This window comes from Balaenoptera acutorostrata, chromosome 1 (genome assembly GCF_949987535.1).
Source record: "Balaenoptera acutorostrata chromosome 1, mBalAcu1.1, whole genome shotgun sequence".
NCBI classification, from domain to species: Eukaryota; Metazoa; Chordata; class Mammalia; order Artiodactyla; family Balaenopteridae; genus Balaenoptera; species Balaenoptera acutorostrata.
In genome coordinates this window covers 156451562-156471562 of record NC_080064.1, presented here as the reverse complement: position 1 = coordinate 156471562, position 20001 = coordinate 156451562, and the positions used below count along the sequence as shown (strand labels likewise).

Genomic DNA, 20001 nt, shown 5'->3' with positions numbered 1-20001 from the left:
GAACAGGCGGTGAACAAGCCGTTTCTCGCAAACCGCAGCTGTGCTTCCGTGTAGGTCTGCAGAAGGAGGAGCCAGCTACAGCCAGGGTCCAAGAGTGAGGCGTAAAGCGGCCCGCGCACAGGAACTGTTAGACCCTGGCAAGCGCCACGCCCCGCCTCTCCAGGCCTAAGGGCGACCCCCAACACCGAGGCCCCGCCTTACAGCCCGCCTATTGGCCCGGCAGGTCCCGTCCATAGAGTCACTTCCGCCCTGGGCACGGCCCAGGTCACGCCCAGCTGCGTGACCGCGGTTGACGGTTTGTGAGTGTGCGGATTCTTATCTCTGGTAACTGGACTCAGGAAGATCTCTGCTGAGCTGTTTCAGGTTTCTCGCTGATCTCCCGAAAATGACGGCGTCTTGCTCCTGTCGCAAGGCACCCCCCTACCGCTGCGAGAGTCCCTTTTCTTCTAGGTGCTTCTTTGGGATTCTTTTGATGGCGCTACTGCTCCTGCTTCCCATATCCTCCGGTAGGAGCCTGGAGAGGGTGTCCGCACAGGCGGCGAACTGGAGCGGGTGGGGGGGGGCAGGCCGGGTCGGGGGGCAGGCCCACTGGAGCCGAGGGTCGGGGGAGCTTTGCTTGGTGGCTCGGGGCGGAGGCGCGGGGCTGAGTCCACCCGGGGTCGTAAGGAGTTAGGGTAGAAGGCGTGGCCCCGGCTCGTACCGTGAGGGGACCCCGGGGTGTGGGGAGCACGTAGTCACCGCGGAGGGTGGGGAGCACGTAGTGGCCGCAGAGAAGGCTTGCTTGGTGGCGTGGCTGGAGTTTACCCGGGGCCAAGCTGGGTCTCTAGCAAAAGCTTGCAGGGTGTTTCCGGGACTGATCAAGTCGATAAGGGAGCGCCAACTCGGGGCTGGTGGTGACGGCTTGCTCTTGAGTTGCCCAGGTGCCTGGGGATGTTGCTAGGCTGGTGCTTTGCTCGTGGGGAGAGTTTGCCCTGTGTTCCCTGGACGGGATGATGCCTTGTGCCCTGCTGGGCGTGGTTAGGGGAGCCCAGGCCAGGTGTACGCGAGTGTGTGCTTTGAGGAAATGGCCAGCGCAGCCGAGCCGAGTGTGGGACAGGGAAGCTTACTACTTGCTCTAAGTGGGCCTGCGGAGCAGATGTTGTGCCTGTAGCACTCCGGTGAGAGCAGGCTCTGGGAGCCTGGGGTTTAGAGGGTTTGGAAGCGGGCAAGGTGCTTTTGGTAAATAAAGTTAACAGGAAACTTGGTACTCGAGATCGTATTGATATTGATTTGCAGGTTCTTCTTTTTTTCTTTTTTTTTGCAATACAGTTATCTTCCTGTTCTCATCCAATACACAGTATTCAGTTCTATTACCGAATGGCTTTTTGGCATTGCTTTCTTCTTTCTGAAGGTTGGGTCATGTTTGAGGGGATATCCGAAGCAACCTAAAAAACAATGGTAGCCAAATCTACCGAAAAATGAGTATCCTAAGAAATGAACCAGAAATGGTGGTAATCTGGTTTTCTCCTATAGCTCATAAACTAAACCTGAAGACCCAACCACTAAGTTTGTTTCATGTTTCACAGAAAGCACTTTGAAGTACATATATTCTAAAAAAGGCATGCTTATTGTATAAAACTTAGGACAACCATTTTTAATACTTTGGTAGATTTCCTTTTGTCTTTATATGTACATATGTTTTCATGCCCAAGTTAATTTTAGGATCCTATTACATATACGGCTTCATTAGCAGCATTCATTCAACAAATACTTGCCTTCTATATGCCAGGTCCTGTACTGGTCCTGAGGATGCACTGGTGAGCAATAACACACCATTCCTATTTTCATTATCGTTATTTCACTATTTGTCTGTCTGCCTACACACCTGAGTATATGCAGGGACTGTGTTTTGCTCACTGTTATACCCCCAGTGCCAGGCACACATCAGGAAATCAAATATTTGCTACAATTTATTGGGAGTGGTAGACAGTAGCCAAAACATAATACTAATGAATATGTTATAACCCAAGAGAAGTACCCAGGAGGAAAGGAGCATGATTCTCTGACAGCGTTTAACAAATGACTGGTGGAAGGGAAGACTTTTCTGCTCATCAAACAGGCCAAACTCTGCCACTTTGCCCTCTGTACTTGCTGTTCCCTTGGCCTTGGGACATTCTCCTGCCTCTAGCATAGTTGGCTCCTTCTTATTCTTCAAATTCACTTGTGATATTACCTTCTCAGAGGGACCTTCTCTGATCCACGATTTCCAGTAGACATACATGTTCCAGCTCAATTCCCCCCCTAACTGGTAGTCACTCTCCCAAACTGTTTTCTGTTCTCTCCTCACTAGAATGCAGAGATCTTGGCTGTCTTGTCACACTTGTGGTTCCAAGTGCCCAATTTTTTGCCTAAGTGTCAACACTCTTGTATAACTCTCAAGTACCAGAAAATTAAAGGTAACATTCGGCTGGGGCTTAGAGCCCAGGAAAAACTTCTCTTGCTTCCAGGAGGAAGCAAGGGAGCCATGCTTAGGATGGCCTTTCTTTGGTGCCTAAAAAGCTAAGGCAGGAGCAGCTGGGGGTCAATCTATCTTCTCCTGATAGTAGACTACTCAGGTCTCACCATACTCGTCTTGCTTATTAGGGATCATTTTAAGAGTTTATTTCTGTGCCGGAGAGGTGTGGGGAATGGAACAGCAGCGCTAACAAGAAATTAAAAGGAATTTTTTTAAAAGAATAATAATGTTTACAATAGACTTAAAGCTAGAAGTTGAAGGATATGATGAGAACTATTTAAAATAGAGGAAAATAGAGGGACTTCCCTGGTGGTGCAATGGTTAAGAATCTGGGACATGGGTTCAATCCCTGGTCTGGGAAGATCCCACATGCCACGGAGCAACTAAGCCCGTGAGCCACAACTACTGAGCCCGTGTGCCACAACTACTGAAGCCCGTGCACCTAGAGCCTGTGCTCCTCAGCAAGAGAAGCCACCGCAATGAGAAGCCCACACACTGCAATGAAGAGTAGCTTCTGCTCGCTGCAACTAGAGAAAGCCTGTAGGCAGCAACGAAGACCCAGTGCAACCAAAAATAAATGAAAATAAAATAAAAATTTAAAAAATAAAATAGAGGAAAATAGATAAATAAAATGAATAGGACGGGGGCTTCCCTGGTGGCGCAGTGGTTGAGAATCTGCCTGCTAATGCAGGGGACACGGGTTCGAGCCCTGGTCTGGGAAGATCCCACATGCCGTGGAGCAACTAGGCCCATGAGCCACAACTCCTGAGCCTGCGTGTCTGGAGCCTGTGCTCTGCAACAAGAGAGGCCGTGCTAGTGAAAAGGCCCGCGCACCACGATGAAGAGTGGCCCCCGCTTGCCGCAACTAGAGGAAGCCCTCGCACAGAAACGAAGACCCAACACAGCCAAAAATAAATATAAAAATAAATAAATAAATAAAAGAGCCTTCCCTAAATTAAAAAAAGAAAGAAAGAAAGAGAAAAGCAGCTTCATTATAAAAAAAAAAAACAAAATGAATAGGACGTATTGTGGAAGGTAACAAAACTAGAAATGGAGGAAAAACAAGGTGAAGTTTAAGGCTGAAAGGTAAAATCAGTATAGGTGGGAAACATAGATGAGGTACAAATGAGAACTTACTATACTGGGCAGGGAAAGTATGTGGATAAAATAAATATTTCACTGAAGCAGCTCATGAGGAGAAGGTTTTGTAAGTGGGCAGTGTGTGCTTGGGAGGCTTGCCATCTCAGAGGTAGTTGCCAAATGGTAGGGGATCACAGAAGGGACCAGTCTCATTCCTCCAGAATGCGTCTGCTTTTTGGAACAAAACCTACAATTTCCTTTTATGGGTGGTCTCTTCTGCCTGTTTTAGGTCTTTTCTTTGTTCCTAATGAAAGAAGCCAAGATCAATAAGTGCTTACACAGTAGTTTCTTACTCTACATATTACAGTGCAGGGAGAACAGTCCTTATCTGATCAGTTGCTAGGTTACATATACTGGGAGATATGAGGCAAAAGAAATTAGGTGGTCAAATATTTCTCCAGTGCATAATGCTTTAAGATGATTATTTTCAATATTAGATTCATTATACTATATTCTTTACCATTGGTTTGTTTGACAGCAGTGGTTCTTTGAGAACCAAAGTTTTTTGAATAGCAGCTATGAGGGACATACTGTGTGAGGTGTTGTGGCCACGTGGATGGCTGGAGTCCACTGGGGAGCTGAGAGATCCATGCAGAGGAGAGTCCAAGAGAAGGAGACTGGTCACTGCCTCCCCAGGAGAAGCAGAAAGTACTTCCCAGAGGAGATGTTGAGTGGATTAAGTCAAGGAAGACAAGAGTTGAACAGGAGTTGCTCCTGAGCAGGAGGAAGGGTGTTCAGAGCAGAGGGCGCATTGTGAGCAAAGGCTCAGAGATGTGGCACAGCTCAGGGCAGTCATGGACTGCCTAGTTACCCTGTGTGGCAGCAGTAGAGCAAAGGAGGCAAGAGGAAGGCAGTGGTGTAGATCACAGAGTGAATCATTGTGAAAAGAACAGGATAGGTAGCAATGAACAACCATCATAATAAAAATCACCTGTTGTTTTTGGGCACCTTGACTTGACTTAGCAGAATGCAGATCTAAACTAGGGTTGCTTTAATTTCCCTAGGCTCAGTATAAGACCATTTCTTGAGGACTAAATTGCAGACAGAGTGTATTGGTGTAACCGTGCAAGGGTTCCAGTTTAGAGACAGTGATGGGAAATGGTGTTGGCAGTAGAACTAGGCTGCCTGGCTTCACTCCTGGGTCTGGTACTTTCTGGGAATGTATTCTTAAGCAAGTTACTTCATGGCTCAGATTGCTCATCTTAAAGAGGGTGAAATAGTACCTAACTCATAGGATGTTTATGAAGAGTAAGTTAGTTAAAAAGGACTTAAAATATAGTTGGTACAGGTAGTGCTTAAATGTGCTATTTCCAAAATAATATCATCTCTTTTGTTGTTAGAAACAAGTTCTGGGATCTTTCATACCATACTTTAGGAGAAAAATGTAACCCACAGTATTTGGAGTTCTCCTTTGAGAATGTTAAAATGCCATTTCTAGTCATAGCAGTAGTGGAGAATGGGTTCAAATAAATAAAGCACAAATATTTTGACTTAAAAAAAAACTCTGATAACGGGAAACATCTGTAACTAAACCAATGGAAAAAATTTGAGGAAAGGCATACAAAAGCAAAGAAAAATGATGATTTGTAGATATCTCTGGAACAGGTTGGCTGAACAGTACAAAGAATTTGAATTTTGATCCAAGAGTTTATGGAACTGATAACAGTGCTCCTTCAGCTCTGGCACTAGGAACTAGAAATGCAGTGAAGAATGAGACATGGTCCTTAAGGTTACAGTCTCCTAGGGAGTGTAAACAATGAACAATCACAGTATGAAAATTGCTACGAAAGAAGTAAATTGGGGCTCATGAGGACACTTAACTGAATTTTTTGGGTGAGAGATGTTAAGAGCCTCCAGGAAGAAGTGGAATCTGAGATAAAACTGAAGGATGAGTGGGTGGGAGGAATGGCAGGGTCTCTGGTCAAAGCTGAAGTAATATGATGCATGGAGGTCTAGAGCGCTACAGTAAGTTGAGTAATTTAATGGGCACTACTAGTGGAATTGAATGTGGCTTAGAAGAGTGTGCAAGAGTGAGCAGATATTAAAGCTCTGTTAGCCATGTCATGGAGTCTTAGACATTATCATGAGGGAAACAGGGAGCCATTGAAACGTATCTGACTTGGAAGGGCCTTGGTCCTAGTATCATATCAGTATTACTCTGGTGGCAGTGTGAAAATGAACCGAATGAAAGGTGGCAAGACCAGTAAGGAGACCTATACAGAAACTCTTGTAGCAATCCAGATAAGAAATGATAGTGGCTTGAATTAGAAGTAAAGGTGGAAACAGAGAGAGGGAACAGGCATTTCAGTTGTGGAAACCATGTATCTTGTTTGCTGGCTTCATTATGTTATTTGAGATAGGGTGACACATTCCAAGTAGAGCTGTGGGGAGGAAGTTGAACAATAGACTTGGCACCCCAGCTAAGATCTAGGATGGAGAGAGGGATTTGGGAGGCAGCTCTCATCAGTTGTAATGATGTCATGAGAGTATACATTCTGACCCAGGGGGATTTGCATAATGAAAATAAGGAGAGCTCGTAGAATAACCCATGAGGAACATCACATTATGCAATCAGACAGAGAAGGAAGAGCAGCCAGAGGACAGGCTGAAAACCAGGCTGGTTTGCTACCTGGAAACCAAGGAAAAGAGCTTTTTAGGCACAAGAGAGCAAAGAGAGAATGAACAATAGCTCCAGATGTTATAGACAGGGTAATTAAAATTACTGAGGGAAAGAGTGTTAGGATGAATTTACTTAGAAGGAGGCTACTTAATTACTTCGAACATGATTTGTGTGATTTTTTTATAGGCCTAGAAATGAGTGGAATGTGAGAAATAAAATTGACAGGTATAGATGTTAGAGCCTCCATTTTGAGGAAGCAAAGAAAATTTAAAAATAGGTTGTGTAGAGTGAGAAAAGGGGAAGACTCGTCAGGTTTCATTGAGGTTCCGGTTTGGGTCAGAGACCATGATTTTCTAAAGGTACCACCTGGGCAGGGGTGTGTGTGTGTGCTTATGTCAGAGAGTTATTTTTAATTTTTGCAAGCAGGTAGAGAGTGCTTGCATAATTTTTGTAAGTGTAGAGAAGGTGAACAGTTTTCTTGATCCATATTAGAGACTATTTCACCTTCCTGAAACTCATCTGGAAAATTGGGGAATTTTCTGAATGCAGCCTATCATATAATATAATGGCATCTGTTATTAAAGTATAGCATTGCCGCCTAATAATAATTATATTGTAAACTCTCTAGAAAAAAACTCAGTCCAGATACTATTTTTCTGATGCTGGGAATGTTTAGTTTGAAAATCCTCATAGGAAAAAAGAATTCAGTATTCTGAGCAAGAGAAGAAGATATTTGATTATAAAACAAGTATGATATTGGACCCAGTTATTACAGTGTATAAAGCTTGTAATCAACTGATTGCCAAAGCAAATGTTCTAAACTGCACATTGTTTAAGGCATGTCTTTCGTGATGCATGTTATTGGGAAGAAATACTTCAAGTTAGTTGAATAGATTGAACCATCCAGTTGACATTTCTTTTTCATACACAGCACTGTATGTGAGAGTCATATTAGGAATTCTCTCTTCTTTTTATGCCTTCAAGATAGTTACTGAGGGCTTCCCTGGTGGCGCAGTGGTTAAGAATCCGCCTGCCATTGCAGGGGACATAGGTTCGAGCCCTGGTCCAGGAAGATCCCACGTGCCACGGATCAACTAAGCCCCTGCGCCACAACTACTGAGCCTGCGCTCTAGAGCCCATGAGCCACAGCTACTGAGCCCACGTGCCGCAACTACTGAAGCCAGCACGCTTAGAGCCTGTGCTCTGCAACAAGAGAAGCCACTGCAATGAGAAGCCTGCGCACTCCAATGAAGAGTAGCCCCCACTTGCTGCAACTAGAGAAAGCCTGCGTGCAGCCATGAAGACCCAAAACAGCCAAAAATAAAAATAATAAATAAAGTAAATAAATTTATTTTAAAAAAAGACCGTTACTGAAATTGAATGCATAAAACAAAGAACACTTGTATAATTTAATCACATGCATGCTGTTACTTGATTTCTTTCTTGGTGCTTCCAGGATATTCTAGAATGATACATGTTTTTATCTAAAATGGAATTATATAGCATTTCTAGCCCATTTTCTTTCCTAATGTAAAATGAGAATATATGGCTCAGGGTATTCAGTAAATTTAATGTTATTAATAAAATTCAACTCTTTACTAATATTTTAAAAAATGCTTTTAATAACTCTGGCTTTTTGTTTGTTTTTTGCTTTTGCCTTGTTTTGGGCAGTTGATTGAGGAGCATTCAGGTAACAAGATCAGCATAGTGGAAATGTTCAAAACATTTGCTAAATGCTGAAACAATTTCAGCATATGATGTAAATGGAATTTTGGACAGTGTATTGAGACAGGAGTTTAGAATATAGAATAAGATGTAAAATATTTCACTTGTTTAGATTTCTCTCTTGACCAGTCTCAATCTGAAGACCAAGATCCAGGGAGTAAGAAAGAAAAAGTTCCTCAGGGACCAGAATAGGTCTCTCTCCTTTCTCCTTAGGTTCTTTTTATTTTTTATTTTTTTAACAACTTTATTAGAGTATAGTTGCTTTACAATGGTGTGTTACTTTCTGCTTTATAACAAAATGAATCAGCTGTACATATACATATATCCCCATATGTCCTCCGTCTTGCGTCTTCCTCCCACCCTCCCTATCCCACCCCTCTAGATGGTCACAAAGCACCGAGCTGATCTCCCTGTGCTATGTGGCTGCTTCCCACTAGCTATCTATTTTACATTTGGTAGAGTATATATGTCCATGCCACTCTCTCACTTCATCCCAGCTTACCCTTCCCCCTCCCCGTGTCCTCAAAGCCATTCTCTACATCTGCGTCTTTATTCCTGTCCTGCCCCTAGGTTCTTCAGAACCATTTTTTTCCTTTAGATTCCATATATGTGTTAGCATACGGTATTTGTTTTTCTCTTTCTGACTTACTTCACTCTGTATGACAGTCTCTAGGTCCATCCAGCTCAGTACAAGTAACTCAGTTTTGTTTCATTTTATGGCTGAGGAATATTCCATTGTATATATGTGCCACATCTTCTTTATCCATTCATCTGTCAATGGGCACTTAGGTTGCTTCCATGTCCTGGCTATTGTAAATAGAGCTGCAATGAACATGTGGTATATGACTCTTTTTGAATTATGGTTTTCTCAGGGTATATGCCCAGTAGTGGGATTGCTGGGTTGTATGGTAGTTATATTTTTAGTTTTTTAAGGAACCTCCATACTGTTCTCCATAGTGGCTGTATCAATTTACATGCCCACCAACAGTGCAAGAGGGTTCCCTTTTCAACACACCCTCTCCAGCATTTATTGTTTGTAGATTTTTTTGATGATGGCCATTCTGACCAGTGTGAGGTGATACCTCATTGTAGTTTTGATTTGCATTTCTCTAATGATTAGTGACGTTGAGCATCCTTTCATGTGTTTGTTGGCAATCTGTATATCTTCTTTGGAGAAGTGTCTATTTAGGTCTTCTGCCCATTTTTGGATTGGGTTGTTTGTTTTTTTTATATTGAGCTGCATGAGCTGCTTGTAAATTTTGGAGATTAATCCTTTGTCAGTTGCTTCATTTGCAAATATTTTCTCCCATTCTTAGGGTTGTCTTTTTGTCTTCTTTATGGTTTCCTTTGCTGTGAAAAAGCTCTTAAGTTTAATTAGGTCCCATTTGTTTATTTTTGTTTTTATTTCCATTACTCTAGGAGGTGGGTCAAAAAGGATCTTTTTTTTTTTTATAATCAACATTTTATTGCACTTAGCAGATCTTGCATTTTTTTACAAACTGAAGGTTTGTGGCGACCCTGCATTGAGCAAGTCTATCAGAGCCATATTTCCAACAGTATTTGCTCACTTTATCACATTTTGGTAATTCTCACAATATTTCAAACTTTTTCATTTTTATTATACTTGTTATGGTGATAAGCGATCAATGACTTTGATGTTACTATTGTAGCTGTTTTGGGGGGCCACAAACTGCACCCATATAAGATGACGAACTTAATCGATAAATGTTGTGTATGTTCCTACTGCTCCACTGACCGGTAGTTAACCTTGTTTCTCTCCCTCTCCTTGGGCCTCCCTTTTCCCTGATGCAAAAAAAAAATATATTGAAATTAGGCCAGTTAACAAACCTACAATGACCTGTAAATATTCAAGTGAAAGGAAGAGTCCCTTGTCTCTCACTTAAATCAAAAGCTAGAAAAGATTAAGTTTAGTGAGGAAGGCATGTCAAAAGCCAACAAATGATGGAAGCTAGGCCTCTTGAGCCAAACAGCCAAACTGTGAGTGCAAAGGAAAAGTTCTTGAAAGAAATTAAAAGTGCTACTCCATTGAACACATGATGTTAAGAAAGTGAAACAGCCTTACTGCTGATATGGAGAAAATTTTAGAGGTCCAGATAGAAGATCAAACCAGCCACGACATTCCCTTAAGCCAAATCATAATCCAGAACAAGACCCTAACTCCCTTCAATTCTATGAAGACTGAGAGAGGTGAGGAAGTTGCAGAAAAAAAGTCTGAAGCGAGCAGAGGTTGGTTCATGAGGTTTTAAGGATAGAAACCATCTCCGTAACATAAAAGTGCAAGGTGAAGCAGCAAGTGGCTGATGTAGAAGCTGCAGCATGTTTTCCAGAAGTTCTGGCTAAGATAATTAATGTAGATGGCTAAACTAAGCAACAGATTTTCAATGTAGGTGAAACAGCCATAAATTGGAAAAAGATGCCATCTAGGATTTTCATAGCTCGAAAGAAGTTAATGCCTAGCTTCAAAGAGCAGGCTGACTCTCTTGTTTGGGGCTATAATGCAACTGGTGACTTTAAGATGAAGTCAGTGCTCATTTACCATCCTGAAAATCTTAGGGCCTTTAAGAATTATGCTAAATTTACTCTGTCTGTGCTCTATAAATGGAACAACAAAGCCTGTATGAGAGCACATCTTTTTACAGTATGGTTTACTGAATATTTTAAGCCCACTTTTGAGACTTACTGCTCAGAAAAAAGGATTCAAAGTATTACTGCTCATTGACAATGCACTTGGTCACCCAAGAGTTCTGATGGATATATACAAGGAGATTAGTGTTTTCATGTCTGTTAACAAAATATGCATTCTTCAGCCCATGGATTAAGGAGTGACTTTGACTTCAAGTCTTATTATTTAAGAAACACATTCTTGTAATGCTGTAACTGCCATAGATAGTGATTCCTCTGATGGATCTGGACAAAGTCAGTTGAAGCACTTCTGGAAAGGATTCACCATTTTAGGTGTCATTAAGAACATTTGTTCAAATTCATGGGAAGAGGTCAAAATATCAATATTAACTGTAGTTTAGAAGACATTGATTCCAATCTTCATGGATGACTTTGAGGGGTCCAAGACTTCATTGAATGAAGTAAGTACAGATGTGGTAGAAATAGCAAGAGAACTAGAATTACAAGTGGAGTCTGAAAATGTGACTAAATTGCTTCAATCTCATGATAAAGCTTTAACAAATGAGGAGTTGCTTCTTATGGATGATCAAAGAAAGTGGTTTCTTGAGATGGAAACTACTCCTGGTGAAGATCCTGTGAAATTGTTGAAACTACAAGAAAGGATTTAGAAATTTACATAAACTTGGTTGATGAAGCAGTGGCAGAGTTTGAAAGCATTGACTCCAATTTTGAAAGTTCTACTGTGGGTAAAATGCTATCAAACAGCATTGCATACTACAGAGAAATTGTTCATGAAAGGAAGAGTCAAATCAATGCAGCAAACTTCATTGTTGTCTACTTTAAGAAATTACTGCAGCCATCCCAACCTTCAGCAACCACCAGCCTGATCAGTCAGCAGCCATCAACATCGAGGCAAGACCCTCTACCAGCAAAAAGATTGACTTGCTGAAGGCTCAGATGTTGGTTAGCATTGGTTAGCAACAAAGTTTTTTGTTGTTGTTGTTGTTTGTTTTTTTCACACACACACACACTGTATTTTATTTCTACAAGAGATAAATAGACTGACACCAAGCATTGTACATGGATGACCACAACAAAAGCAACAATGATTGCAATTACCAAACATGAAACACACTCATACTATGTCATAATATTGACATTCAGTCCAGTAATCCTCCACTGTAACAGCTCCTTTACTTTGCAGTGAAAATTGATTTGTATATTCTTTGCCTCTGAGTCCTTGTGGGATTTTTTTTTTTAATTCAGACAGAAAGTCACAAAAATTATACTCATCCTCATCAGTTCACTCAGTCCCATGTAATTAATTTTTTTTCATCTTGATCTTTTGTTAGCACTTTTATGAGTTCATCAGTTTTTCATTAGAGTTCTGAAAATGCTTATTCATTCAGTTCAGCAGTACAGTCAGTTACCAGAAACCTGTACTTGTCAGAGTCTTTTCCATGAATTTCTTGAAGATGAAACCCTTTTATAGGAACATATTTGCAAAATCATCAGAGTACACCCAGAACTGTCTGTAAATGACAAAAGACTTAAAAATGACCATGGTTAAAGATTTGATGAAAGTTCATAATAATGCAGTTGACAAGAAAATTAGTTATTTCTGAGATATACATTTTAAAGTAATAACTAGGATTATTACATATAACATTATACCAGAACATATAAGATTTTTAGAAATTTCATGTAATGTCTGAAACATTTATATTAACATATTTCCATACATATTTCCATACACATACAAATATAAGATTTTTAGAAATTTCATGTAATGTCTGAAACATTTATATTGACATATTTCCATACAAATAACCCAATGAAAGTTTAGTATTAGTTGTTTTGTTTGTTTTTTTATACTGCAGATTCTTATTAGGCATCAATTTTATACACATCAGTGTATACATGTCAATCCCAATCGCCCAATTCAGCACACCACTATCCCCACCCCACCGCAGTTTTCCCCCCTTGGTGTCCATATGTCCATTCTCTATATCTGTTCTCCCGGGGAAGTTGTCCCTGGATCACGGGACCTTGGCAGTGGCGGGCTGCACAGGGTCCCAGGAGGGGCGGTGTGGAGAGTGACCTGTGTTTGCTCACAGGCTTCTTGGTGGCAGCAGCAGCAGCCTTAGCGTCTTATGCCCGCCTCTGGGGCCCGCGCTGATAGCCACGGCTCACACCTGTCTCTGGAGCTCCTTTAAGCAGCGCTCTTAATACCCTCTCTTCACGCACCAGGAAACAAAGAGGGAAGAAAAAGTCTCTTGCCTCTTCGGCAAGTCCAAACTTTTCCCCGGACTCCCTCCCGGCTAGCCGTTGCGCACTAGCCTCCTTCAGGCTGTGTTCACGCCACCAACCCCAGTCCTCTCCCTGGGATCCGACCTCCGAAGCCCGAGCCTCAGCTCCCAGCCCCCGCCCACCCTGGTGGGTGAGCACACAAGCCTCTCGGGCTGGTGAGTGCTGGTTGGCACCTATCCTCTGTGCGGGAATATCTCTGCTTTGCTCTCCGCACCCCTGTGGCTGCGCTCTCCTCCATGGCTCCGAAGCTCCCCCACTCCACCACCCACCCACAGTCTCTGCCCACGAAGGGGCTTCCTAGTGTGTGGAAACCTTTCCTCCTTCACAGCTTCCTCCCACTGGTGCAGGTCCCGTCCCTATTCTTTGTCTCTGTTTTTTCTTTTTTCTTTTGCCCTACCCAGGTACATGGGGAGTTTCTTGCCTTTTGGGAGGTCTGAGGTCTTCTGCCAGCGTTCAGTAGGTGTTTTATCGGAGCAGTTCCACATGTAGATGTATTTCTGATGTATCTGTGGGTAGGAAGGTGATATCTGCGTCTTACTCTTCCACCATCTTATCCTAATCTTCTAAGTATTTTTTGATTTTCTCTTTGATTTCTTCAGTGATCTCTTAGTTAGTTAGTAGTATATTGTTTAGCCTCCGTGTGTTTGTATTTTTTACAGATTTTTTTCCTGTATTTGATATCTAGTCTCATAGTGTTGTGGTCAGAAAAGATACTTGATATGTGATACGATTTCAATTTTCTTAAATTTACCAAGGCTTGATTTGTGACCCAAGATATGATCTATGCTGGAGAACGTTCCAGGAGCACTTGAGAAGAAAGTGTATTCTGTTGTTTTTGGATGGAATGTCCAATAAATAACAATGAGGTCCATCTTGTTTAATGTATCATTGAAAGCTTGTGTTTCGTTATTTATTTTCATTTTGGATGATCTGTCCATTGGTGAAAGTGAGGTGTTAAAGTCCCCTATTATGATTGTGTTACTCTCAATTTCCCCATTTATGGCTGTTAGCATTTGCCTTATATACTGAGGTGCTCCACTGTTGGGTGCATAAATATTTACAATTATTATATCTTCTTGGATTGATCCCTTGATCATTATGTAGTGTCCTTCCTTGTCTCTTATAGCATTCTTTATTTTAAAGTCTATTTTATCTGATACAAGTATTGCTACTCCAGCTTTCTTTAGATATCCATTTGCATGGAATATCTTTTTCCATCCCCTCACTTTCAGTCTGTATGTGTCCCTAGGTCTGAAGTGGGTCTCTTGTAGACAGCATGTATATGGGTCTTGTATTTGTATCCATTCAGCCAGTCTTTGTCTTTTGGTTGGAGCATTTAATCCATTTACATTTAAGGTAATTATCGATATGTATGTTCCTATTACCATTTTCTTAATTGTTTTCATTTGTTATTGTAGTTCTTTTTCTTCTCTTGTGTTTCCTGCCTAGAGACGTTCCTTTAGCATTTGTTGTAAAGATGGTTTGGTGGTGCTGAATTCTCGTAGCTTTTGCTTGTCTGTCCAGGTTTTTATTTCTCTATCGAACCTGAATGAGATCCTTGCTGGATGGAGTAATCTTGGCTGTAGGTTCTTCCCTTTCATCACTTTAAATATGTCCTGCCACTCCCTTCTGGGTTGCAGAGTTTCTGCTGGAAGATCAGCTGTTACCCTTTTGGGGATTCCCTTGTATGTTATTTGTTGTTTTTCCCTTGCTGCTTTTAATATTTTTTCCTTGTATGTAACTTTTGATAGTTTGATTAATATGTGTCTTGGCATGTTTCTCCTTGGATTTATCCTGTATGGGACTCTCTGTGCTTCCTGTACTTGATTGACCATTTCCTTTCCCATATTGGGAAGTTTTCAACTATAATCTCTTCAAATATTATTTCAGTCCCTTTCTTCCTCTCTTCTTCTTCTGGGACCCCTATAATTCAAATGTTGGTGCATTTAATGTTGTCCCAGAGGTCTCTGAGACTGTCCTCAACTCTTTTCATTCTTTTTTCTTTATTCTGCTCTGTAGTAGTTATTTCCACTATTTTATCTTCCAGGTCAATTATCTGTTCTTCTGCCTCAGTTATTCAGCTATTGATTCCTTCTAGAGAATTATTAATTTCGTTTATTGTGTTGTTCATCATTGTCTGTTTGCTATTTAGTTCTTCTAGGTCCTTGTTAAACGTTTCTTGTATTTTCTCCATTCTATTTCCAAGATTTTGGATCATCTTTGCTATCATTACTCTGAATTCTTTTTCAGGTAGACTGCCTATTTCCTCTTCATTTGTTTGGTCTGGTGGGTCTTTACCTTGCTCCTTCATCTGCTGTGTTTCTCTGTTTTCTCATTTTGCTTAACTTACTGTGTTTGGGGTCTCCTTTCCACAGGCTGCAGGTTCGTAGTTCCCATTGTTTTTGATGTCTGACCCCAGTGGGTGAGGTTGGTTCAGTGGGTTGTGTAAGCTTCCTGGTGGAGGGGACTAGAGCCTGTGTTCTGGTCGATGAGGCTGGATCTTGTCTTTCTGGTGGGCAGGACCGCATCCAGTGGTGTGTATTAGGGTGTCTGTTGCCTTATTATGATTTTAGGCAGCCTCTGTGCTAATGGGTGGGGTTGTGTTGCTGTCTTGCTAGTTGTTTGGCATATGGTGTCCAGCACTGTAGCTTGCTGGTGATTGAGGGGAGCTGGGTCTTAGGGTTGAGGTGGACATCTCTGGGAGAGCTTTCACTGTTTGATATTACGTGGCACCGGGAGGTCTCTGGTGGACCAATGTCCTGAACTCGGCTCTCCCACCTCAGAGGCACAGGCCTGACACCTGGCCGGAGCACCAAGACCCTGTCAGCCACACGGCTCAGAAGAAAAGGGAGAAAAAAAGAAATAATTAAATAAAATAAAATAAAGTTATTAAAATAAAAAATAAAAAAATTATTAAAAATTAAAAAAATTTTAAAGTAAGAAAAGAAAGAAAAAAAAGAGAAAGAAAGAAAGAAGAGAGCAACCAAACCAAAAAACTAATCCACCAATGATAACAAGTGCTATAAACTATACTAAAAAAAAAAAAAAAAAAAAGGAGAAGCACAACCCTAGGATAAATTGTAAAAGCAAAGCTACTCCCTGCTCGCCTCAACTAGAGAAAGCCCGCGCACAGCAACGAAGACCCAATGCAGCCAAAAAAAAAAAAAAAAAAAAAAAAAAGAGTATGTATGGCTATAGGTACAATAAGCCATTTTCCCTTCTATACTATCAATCTCACTTCAAATACTTAAGTGTTTAGTACATTCAAGGTACCATGCCATGGACTATTAAGAGTAAAAAGAGGCTTTAAAACACACTGTCCTCAAGGAACTTTTAGTCCGGTTGGCGGGACATGGTTCCTTCACATAACATAAGAATTACAGAATTCCAAAGGAGGAAAATTAACCTGCAGCTAGAGTTGTCAGGGATGGCACAGGGAGAAGATTGGAGGATTGATAGAATTTGATGAGGGTGGGAAAGGAAGGTTTGGATATTTCAGATGAGAGGATGGCAAGAATTCAAGGGCAATGGCAAAAGGGGCAGAAAGCAATTTTAGTGTAAAACAATGCTTTAGTTATGTCAGACAAAAGGGTTCCTTCCTGCAGTCATGGGAGATGAGGTGAGATATGTTGAGGCCATTCTATAAAAACTTTGAATACAGGCCATGGAGTTTGTACTTTATCCTATAAGCACAAGAGTTTCATGAAAAGCTTCTGAGCAAGCATTTGGTGTTATCAAAGCATCAGTTTAATAAGATGATTCTTGGAGTGATGCACAAATGGTCTTGAAGGGAGGAGAGCCTGAAGGCAGAATGCTCAGGTAATAGGCTGTGGCATTAGTCTGGGTGTGAGTTGGTAAGGACCAGAAATAGGTAGGTGTTAGGAATGAAGGACAGATTAAATCTGTATGTGCCTTTTTTTTTTTTTTTTTAAGGTTTTTGGTGCTTTTTTTTAAAATTTTTTTTATTTTTTATTTATGGCTGTGTCGGGTCTTCGTTTCTGTGCGAGGGCTTTCTCTGGTTGCGGCAAGTGGGGGCCACTCTTCACAGACCAGGGCTTGAACCCGTGTCCCCTGCATTGGCAGGCAGATTCTCAACCACTGCGCCACCAGGGAAGCCCTGTATGTGCCTTTTTAAAAAAATGAGACATTTAGCATATTGCTATAAGTGAACAATATAATAAAAATTCCAAAGCTAAAAAAAAAAAAAAAAAAAAAAAGCAAAGCTACATAGACAAAATCACACAAAGAAGCATACACATACACACTCAGAAAAAGATAAAAAGGAGGAAAATATATATATATATATTTTTTTTATAAAAAAAGGGAAGAGAGCAACCAAATGTATAAACAAATCTACCAATGATAATAAACCCTAAATACTAAACTAAGATAAACATGAAACCAGAAACAAATCAGATGCAGAAAGCAAATCCCAAGTCTACAGTTGCTCCCAAAGTCCACCACCTCAATTTTGGTATGATTTGTTGTCTATTCAGGTATTTCATAGATGCAGGGTACATCAAGTTGATTGTGGAGATTTAATCCGCTGTTCCTGAGGCTGCTGGGAGAAATGTCCCTTTCTCTTCTTTGTTCAAACCGCTCGTGGGGTTCAGCTTTGGATTTGGCCCCGCCTCTGCATGTAGGTCACCTGAGGGTGTCTGTTCTTTGCTCAGCCAGGACGGGACTAAAGTAGCAGCTGATTCGGGGGCTCTGGCTCGCTCAGGCTGGTGTGGGGGGAGGAAGGGGTATGGAATGTGGGGCGAGCCTGTGGCGGCAGAGGCCAGCGTGACATGGCAACAGCCTGAGGCGTGCCATGTGTTCTCCCCGGGAAATTGTCCCTGGATCTTGGGACCCTGGCAGTGGTGGGCTGCACAGGCTCCCAGGAGGGGAGGTGTGGGTAGTGACCTGTGCTTGCACACAGGCTTCTTGGTGGTGGCAGCAGCAGCCTTAGCATTTCATGCCCCTCTCTGCTGTCTGTGCTGATAACCGTAGCTCACACCCATCTCCTCCTTAGGTTCTTAACTTTATAAGAGAGGCCTCTGAATTTCTTTAGTCCTTTAGGACTTAATATGTCTCCATCACATTATTTTACATAATTTTTCTAACAGATTTGTTAGGTTATCAAAGTGCCCAGATAGTTAAAAGCAAGAGGACTTGCTGAGGTAGAAATGACATTATTCTAGGGAGTAAAAAACTCCTTCCCTCAACACCCCCCAAAAAAATCCCAGAAGTAAAAAATTCTAAAAGCATAGCAATATAATAGCTTTACTGTTGGGATATATTGGATAAACAACCCAAACAGCTACCTCAGGGAGCTTCTGAGGAATGAGCAATCCATTGATCTGTGAAGGAAAGTTAAATTATATTTAAAGTAATGTCAAAGACAGCAAGTTGTTTTTTCATGTAATGCTTTTCAGATAGTACATTTTGATATTTACATGGTGTCTATTCATCACTTTTAAAATGCTCAATTCACTACTAGGAAACAAATGAAACAAAGTATTATTTTTTGAAATACTTCGGTCCATAATTATGTTGATTTATGAATCCCACAAGGCACATTTTATATTCATCTCTTACCATAGCATGTCTTGAGTATCAACTGAGTATAGAGTGTAGTAGAAAAAGAAGGCGTATGATCCCTGCCCTCTAGGACCTTGCCTTCTGAGAGGAAACTGAGCCTGAAATGACAAGTGATCATATGCTTGTGTTTCAAACTATGGAAAAGTAATCTGAGCAGAGTGCTGTATACTGTAGGAGACTTCTTAGAGGAGAGGTGAGTTTTGAAATGAATTTAGAAAAAAGTGGGGAAGGATACATACCTAAAATGTATTTATATTTCAAAACTAAAAACATTGATGCTATCTCTTCAATTTACTGTTGAATAAAAATTCATCTTATTCCCTAACAAACCAAAAGCTAATAGGTTGTTATTTAATGTAAGTAAGGCACATACTCCACTACTACCACCAGTTGGGTAGAAGCATGGCACAGTCGTTTAAAATCTTGCTAAGAACCTTTGCATTTATTCTGTACTACCTACCTGATACCAGGCCATAGTCCTTGGCTGGTGAATGAGATAAAATATTTTTATGCTCTTATTCTCTTATACCTAGATGCCTGTGGTGAGCCACCAAGGTTTGAAACTATGCAGCTCCGGAATGTTTCTAAACCCAGTTATAACCCTGGGGACAGGATAGATTATGAGTGTCGCCCAGGTTACCAGCCCAAGCATCCTTCTCTTCCCACCTCTGCTGTTTGTCAGGCTGATAATATGTGGTCATTTCTCCAGGAGGCCTGTACAAGTAAGTAAACAAAACTTTTTTTTTTAATTCAAAAAACTTTTTTATTGCTCTAGAGATTTTTCACACATTTTAGGGTTCATATTTTACAACTGAAATGGTGGTTTTCTCATGTGAATGTAGGTTTTAGATAGCAGTGCATTCAGGCTTTGAAAAATCTCCAGGGAACCTTTATTTTCACAATTGGTTGCCTGGGTAAATGTGAATCTTCTTGGATGTTATAATAGTTAAAGAAAGAAAATAATAAAAGATAATAATATTCCCATGAATTGAAGTGAGCAATGTAGAGTTTTGAATTTGATTCAAATCTGTTTTGAAACTGGTATAAAACAACGAATTTGAAATTTTCCTTTTAGGAAAACAGTGTCCTAACCTAGGGGATCCCGCAAATGGCCAAATACGGTACCCAAATGGAAGTATTCTGTTTGGCTCACAGGTTCACTATGTTTGTAATGATGGGTAAGTAGGATGCTCCTTAGAGGAAATAATGTTATATGTTACTAAATCCGTTTTCATTTTTCCTCTCTTCTTAAGCATTCCCACAAAGTTGATTTCATTTTGCTTTCTGTGTGACAAGTCATACTGTAGCCAAATAACTCCTGGGCTTTTTATGGAGACTGAAAAGATGTGTAACTAGTAGAAAGAAATTTAAATTGAAGGGAAGTAAAATTGTATAATACTTAGTATATGTATTAATAAACCTCTCATAAGCATTAAAATGTGTTAATCATGGTGACTTTATCCTTGACAACACAATACACCCTATT

At 41.0% G+C, this 20001-nt stretch overlaps 1 protein-coding gene across 4 annotated transcripts in view; it reads left to right on the top strand.

The window, feature by feature from the left end:
* The first annotated feature begins 250 nt into the window (after positions 1-250).
* LOC103000756 (membrane cofactor protein-like) overlaps positions 251-20001 on the top strand; it is a 52071-nt gene continuing 32320 nt past the window's right edge. For all 4 annotated transcript variants that reach the window (XM_007163949.2, XM_007163947.2, XM_007163948.3 and 1 more), the window contains exons 1-3: positions 251-506; positions 19049-19237; positions 19591-19693. In XM_007163949.2, coding sequence (XP_007164011.2) covers positions 386-506; positions 19049-19237; positions 19591-19693 — 413 coding nt within the window. In that variant the 5' untranslated portion in view covers positions 251-385. The remainder of the gene's footprint in view (positions 507-19048; positions 19238-19590; positions 19694-20001) is intronic.